Below are 7,005 nucleotides of genomic sequence, written 5' to 3'. Positions count from 1 at the left end.
GATCTTTCATATACCGTTTAAATATTTAGTCAATACATGCATACTCCTCGTGACACTCATTTGGCTGCTCTTCATCACACTTTACATTATTTAGCTGGTACTGTCCATCAAGGAATCATGCTGAAAGCCTCAGACTAGCTCAAGTTGCAGGCTTTTTCCGATGCTGATTGGGGTTCTTGTCTGGATTCTCGTCGTTCTATCATAAGTTATGTTATGTTGTTAGGAGATTCACATATTTCGTGGAAATCTAAGAAAAAACACATAATTTCTAAATCTTCTGCAGAAGCCGAATATCGTGCAATGGCTTCTGCAGTTGCTGAGGTCACATGGCTTGTCCGTTTGCTGGATGAACTTGGTTTATCTAAACGGAAACCTGTGCTGCTTCACTATGATAATCATCGGATCTACACATTGTGATAATCAAGCACTCACTCTTGTAATCAAGCTTTTTGCATTGCTGAATATGGATTAGCCCTAAAATTAAACCTTTTGTTATAGTTTTTTTTAGCTTTCTTGGTTATTTAGAGTAAGTCCTATGCTAGATTCAAAATGACTATAGCCACCGCTATAATTTGGCACCAAAAGAAAATATATAACTTCAACTCTAATGCTAGTTGCAATTTGCAACTAAATGATTTCATAAATAATCCGCCCCTCCCCCTCTCTCCCCCCTCACTCCCTCTCCCGCTCACCCTCGCCCCCCCCTCTCTCTCCGGAATTTGATTAAAGCATGCCAATATGAATTCAATATATGGTTATTTGATGATGTAGTTAGATGGATATATGCATCTTTGGTTTTTAAATTTTGAACCAAGTACACTTCTGATTATATTTGCATCTAAATATGAAACCCTTTGGTGTTGAGCTTCTCGACATTTGGTTACAAATTATTAAAATGGGACCAACTTTAGCATTGCACTGGACTTGCTAAACCTTTCTTATCTAACTAGCTAACACCGCATATGATAGATAACTTTTGTACAATCTGTGACCTGACAAGTACTATGTAAAATATTGGCACATTAAGTAAATAGGTAGGATGCCTAAAATTTTTGAAATCAAACAACTTAAAATACTGTAATCATCTCAAAACGAAATTAGCAAACAGTCAGAAAGTCCTGGCTCACATGGATTAAAATAATGTAAATTATTCTTAATGTAAACCGAAATTAGTACTCCCACTCACCTCAGCTTGTGTTCCGATTTCTAGTCAGAGGGTCGCTAATTTAAGTGATCAATGTATAGTTCTTGGAATTCTGAATTTATACATAGGTCGTATCTCTAATTCTCTATGTTACCCATGCCCCGAGCCCGATGTGTAACGCGGAAATAAATAACAAGTTGGTATGTAGTTGCTAATGGATATCCAGTACTAATAAAAAAACTCAACTAAAAGACCTAAAGTAACAGTGTTATATGTAGCTCAAGCATCCCGTATAAAGCTTTTTGAACACAATGATAAATCAACCAAATTATAATAGGAATGATACAGAAGTCAACAGATTGAAGTCAACAGATGAAGTCAAGGGGTTATTAGTGTAATTATACATATAGTGCCAAGTATAAAATAGTCTTTTATAGAGAGTTCGTTACATTTCTGTTAGTTGGATTCTATATAATTATCATCATTGTGATGTAATAAACTAAGGTTGATAGATGCATTCTTGAGAGATAATGTTTGTGATTTGTTAATTAGCTTGAATATAAACAATGGCTATGCATTTCTTCATGGTATCAGAGCTGTTGTTGTTCAATTAGAGCTGATTTAGTTCGTACATACATTAGATCTTGAAGAAGTTAAAGTTTTCGTCAACAATCTATTGATTTTGAGCTTGAAAAGCGTAACAATGGCGTCAAGTAGTAGATTTTCATTTGTGGATATTATTTATGCATCCGAGTGATGGACCTACATCTATCAATGTGATTAAATTACAAGGAGCAAGTGATTACAGAACCTGGAAAAGATCCATGGAAATTCAATTGTCATCAAAGCGAAAGCTAGGGATCGTTACTGGAAGCGAGCTGCGAAGTTCTACAGGTGGAACTGATGGCGTTCAATGAGATACGTGTAATAACATGGTAATTGCTTGGATTTATAATAATGTCTCAGATTCTATTAAGAACTCGATATTGTTTGTTAATAATGCTAGTGATGCGTGGAAAATACTGGAAAAACGATTTCAAGTTGTGAATGGATCTAGGAAGTATAAACTGTGTAGAGATTTGTTTAATCTGAAACAAAATGGAGTATCACTTCTTGAATATTATACTGCTATGAGTATCATCTGGTCAGAATTGGAAGATATGAATGCCTTGCCTGTAATTACCACTCTAACAGATGAAATTAGAGTATTAATGAAGACTTTAGATGTACGGAAACAAGAAGCAAAGTTGTTTCAGTTTTTGAATGGTTTAGATGATGAGTATGGGGCTCATAGGAGTCAATTGTTAATGATGGATCCATTTCCAAGTGTGGAAATGGCTTGTTCTGTGATTCAACAAGAAGAGACACAGAGAGAAACATTAAAAATGACTGTGGGTCAGAGTAGTGAAATAGCTGTAATGTATAGCAAAGGAGGTAATCATGGAAACAGTAATGGATCCGGTAGTTCAGAAAGGTGTATTGAGTGTGGAGGTAGAGGACATAGTAAAGACAATTATTGGACCATTATTGGTTATCCAAAATGGCACAACACATACAGGAAGAATTTTACATCAAAGATTGGAAATGTTTCTGGTAGATGGCAATCAGGGAGAAGTAACAACCGAAGGATGGAAAACTCTACATCTGTTTAAGATGATGAGAACGTGGCTGATGAGAATGTTATGATAACCAGTAAACAACTGGAACAATTGCTGAGAATGTTGCCAGTAAAAAGGGATGAAGAAGAAGTAGATAGTCCTTTCTCTGGAATGGCAAAAATTCATACAGAAGTTTCAGAAAACTGGATAATGGAATCTGGAGCCACAGATCATATGACAGCTACGCTTGATTTATTGTCCAATATGAAAGTGGCTCCTTCTCCCTATACTATTAAACTGCCTACAAGAGATACTGTTGTTATATCTCACATTGGGGATGTTCATATGGACAATGGTTTGAAGCTGAAAGGAGTGTTGTGTGTTCCAGCATTTAATCATAATCTTTTATCTATACATAAGTTGGCTTAAGATAATAGTTGTCAAGTCATGTTTTATCCAAAGAAGTGTCTAATTGTGCATTCATCACAAAAAAGGTGAAAGGCATAGGACAACTGAAGAATGGATTGTACTATTTGTCTGAAAATAATAAGGAATGCAATCATTTACAGTCAGATATGTCAAAAGTTAAAGACTATGCAGTATGGCATAACAGGCTTGGTCATGCTCCTCAAGTTAAAATCATGTCTATTCCTTGTATTCAGAAACAGGTATCAACAGTACATTCTCATGTTTGTGTAACTTGTCCAATGGCTAGGTTTACAAAGAAGCCATTTGCATTAAGTGAGTCTCATTCAAAAGTACCATTTCAGTTGATACATGCTGACATTTGGGGACCATATAGAGTCAAAACTAGAGTTAAATATAGTTATTTTTTGACTCTGGTAGATGACTGTTCAAGAATGGTATGGGTATATCTTTTGCAAAACAATTCTGATTTTCTGGTCAGCTTTAAGGCTTTTTATGCTTATCCTGAGAAATATTTTAGTCTGAGTATTCATACTTTGAGAACTGATAATGCTCTGGAGTTTAAAGATTCATATTGTTGTCAATTCTATGCTGAGAAAGGTATTGTGCATCAAACTTCAATTCCTTATAAACCACAGCAGAATGCAAGGATAGAGAGGAGGCATAGATATATACTTGAAATGGCCATAGCATTGAAATTTCAATCTGGTTTAGGTATAGAGTATTGGGGTGAGTGTGTTTTAACCTCTGTTCATATTATGAATATGTTTCCTTCTTCTGTGTTGAATAACAAATCTCCATATGAAGTGATTTATCATAAAAAGCCACCATATGAGGATTTGAAGTCATTTGGTTATCTGGCATTTGCTGCAAACCCTGGAGTACATATAGACAAGTTTGAAGCCAGAGGAGTGCCTTGTATATTTTTGGGATATCCGTCAACTCAGAAAGGCTTCAAGCTTCTCAACATATTGACCAAGACTGTGTTCATATCCAGAGATGTGAGTTTTAAAGAAGATATTTTTCCATTCAACAAAACTTCTGGCAGTGATACATATTTGCAGCCTTTACCTGTCACAATGCCTTCTACTCAACCAGTGGTGTCATATGATGACTTCCTTGATTTTAACCAAGAGCCCACACAAAATCAAGATAATTCACAAAGTCAAGGTGATGCAGATACAGATTCATAGGAGAACCATACTCCTGATGTCACATCTTGGAGATCTTCAAGGGTTAGAAAACAACCAGTATGGATGGATTCTTATGTATCAAACTTGGATGAATCACCAATGCAAAGTGCGTCAGCAGTGATTGATCAACCTATTGAATCAAATTTTGCTTGTTTTCTCACCTCAGTTACTACACAGGTTGATCCAGTAAATTTCAAGCAAACAGTTCAACATCGGCATTGGATTGAGGCTATGAATGTTGAGCTAGAAGCTCTTGAAAACAATGGCACTTGGAAAATCATAGAGTTGCCTCCTGGTAAACATGCCATCAATTCCAAATGGTTGTATAAAATAAAGTTTAAGGCCAATGGTGCAATTGATAGATTTAAAAGCAGATTGGTTATTCTTCGCTGCAATCAGCAGTATGGAATTGATTATGGGGAGACGTTTGCTCCTGTTGCAAAAATGGAAATTGTGAGGAAATTACTGGCTGTAACAGCTATACAAAATTGGCATACTCTGCAGATGGATGTGACAAATGCTTTTCTCCATGGAGATCTTATGGAAGAAGTTTACATGAACTTTCCTCAAGGTTGTACTGGATGGGGATCAAGAATTATAAATACAAGTGTTGGTACAAAGATTCTTAGTGGTGCAAGGTTAGTTTGTAAACTAATCAAGAGTCTGTATGGGCTTAAACAGGCACCTAGGTGCTGGTTTAGTAAACTTTCTACTACTCTTCTAGATAATGGATTAAAGCAATCTAAATCAGATTATAGTTTGTTCATCAAAGCTAATGAGGATACTATAATAATTACTTTGGTATATGTTGATAATCTTCTGATAGTGGGAAATTCAATCTCTGTAATTACTTGGCTGAAATCTATGCTCTCTGAACATTTTTATATGAAAGATTTGGGTGAAGTCAAGTATTTTCTTGGTTTGGAGATACATAGATCCATTGATGGTTTCTTTGTATCACAAAAGAAGTATGTTTTGGATCTGTTGAAAGAATTTCATATGTCTGGAGTAAAGCCTAGCACTATTCCAATGGAAACTCATCTTAAGCTCACACTTGATAAAGGGGAGAAGTTATCTGATCCACAACCTTATCAGAAACTTTTAGGCAAACTCATATATCTTACTGTAACCAGACCTGATATAGTGTATGTTGTTCATATTCATATATAGTATATGCAGCAACCAATAACAGATCATATGCAAGCAGCAAAAAGGTTGTTGAGGTATTTAGCTGGTAATCCTGGTCAAGGAATTTTGTTTGAAAGCAAGTCAGCTGCACATTTAACTGTATACTGTGATTCAGATTGGGCCAGTTGTGCATTTTCTAGAAAGTCAACATCGGGATTTTGTATTTTGCTGGGAGCATCTCCAATTTCTTGGAAAATGAAGAAGCAAAGTGTGGTGGCCAGATCAAGTGCAGAGGTTGAATACATGTCTATGGCATTGGCTAGTTGTGAGGTGACTTGGTTATCAGCTTTGTTGCATGACATGGGGTTGACAGAATTACCTCCTATTGTCCTTAACTGTGATAATCAAGCTGCATTGGCAATTGCAGCTAATCCAGTTCTTCATGAACGGACAAAGCATGTGGAAGTTGACTGTCACTATATCAGATATAAGGTGGCTTTTGAAGAAATTGTTACTAGGCATGTTCCTTCTTATGCTCAGGTTGCAGAAATGTTCACTAAGAAGTTGTCTGCAAAATAACATGCTTATTTAATGAACAAGCTTGGTGTAGCTTCTGGTTCTAACAAGCTTGATGTGGCTGATTCTTCTTCAGCAACACAGCAAGCTTGGGGGGGGAGTAATACCGAAGTCAACAGACTGAAGTCAACAGATTAAGTCAAGGGGTTATTAGTGTAATTCTACATATAGTGCCAAGTATAAAATAGTCTTTTATAGAGAGTTAGTTACATTTCTGTTAGTTAGATTCTATATAATCATCACCATTCAGCTGTATTAAACTAAGGTTGATAGATGCATTCTTGAGAGATAATGTTTGTGATTTGTTAATTAGCTTGAATGTAAACAATGGCTATGTATTTCTTCAGAGCCACAAATGCATAACCTTATGCAATTAATGAAACTTCAAAGTTATATAATGAAGAATTTAAGCAGAGCCAACAAAATATAAGAATAGTCAGTGATAAGAAACTATAGCCATAACCTAGAACCAAAGTATCTTGCAACCGAGGTTCATACCTTCAGGGTTCATATAAGCTTTAACTATATCTTCCTCTGCCTTAATACATTCACTAAGGTAGCTTTAGTTTTGGTTATAGTCTTCTCAATCCTTCAAAATGTTTCTCCTTCATTTCAGAGAATTAATTAGGTTTCCGGATAACGTTGCCTCTTTTATCTTTTTCTTTTTTTACAATTTTTTAAATTACTATTAAGATATGCCTTCTTCTTCAAATATTCCCCATTTTATCATTTTATCTTATTCCAATTCTCTTGCAATCCAAGCATATAGCTTGTCTCCTTTATCTCTTGCCTTTTTCCGGCCTCAGATTCCATGAAAATCCATTTTAAACCTTTTAGCAAACTTCCTTTGCATAACCAAAACCAGTCCAATCTTTGTTAAATTCTACTATAACAAAACATATTTGACTCTTATAGTTTCACAAAGGATGAAACTTAGTGG

At 35.6% G+C, this 7,005-nt stretch overlaps 1 protein-coding gene across 1 annotated transcript; it reads left to right on the top strand.

Moving 5' to 3' along the window:
* The first annotated feature begins 2,076 nt into the window (after positions 1–2,076).
* Positions 2,077–2,796, top strand: LOC141702720 (uncharacterized). The gene has a single exon (XM_074506347.1). The coding sequence runs from the start codon at positions 2,077–2,079 to the stop codon at positions 2,794–2,796; it is 720 nt and encodes a 239-aa protein (XP_074362448.1).
* Positions 2,797–7,005: the final 4,209 nt, after the last annotated feature.

Source organism: Apium graveolens, unplaced genomic scaffold (assembly GCF_009905375.1).
Source record: "Apium graveolens cultivar Ventura unplaced genomic scaffold, ASM990537v1 ctg558, whole genome shotgun sequence".
NCBI lineage: Eukaryota > Viridiplantae > Streptophyta > Magnoliopsida > Apiales > Apiaceae > Apium > Apium graveolens.
The sequence above is the reverse complement of the archived record's forward strand: the minus strand, read 5'-3'. Positions and strand labels throughout refer to the sequence as shown.

What these genes read in the sequence shown, in the direction of transcription:
- LOC141702720 (XM_074506347.1), top strand. Translation starts at nt 2,077, where the DNA reads ATGGTAATTGCTTGGATTTATAATAATGTCTCAGATTCTATTAAGAAC.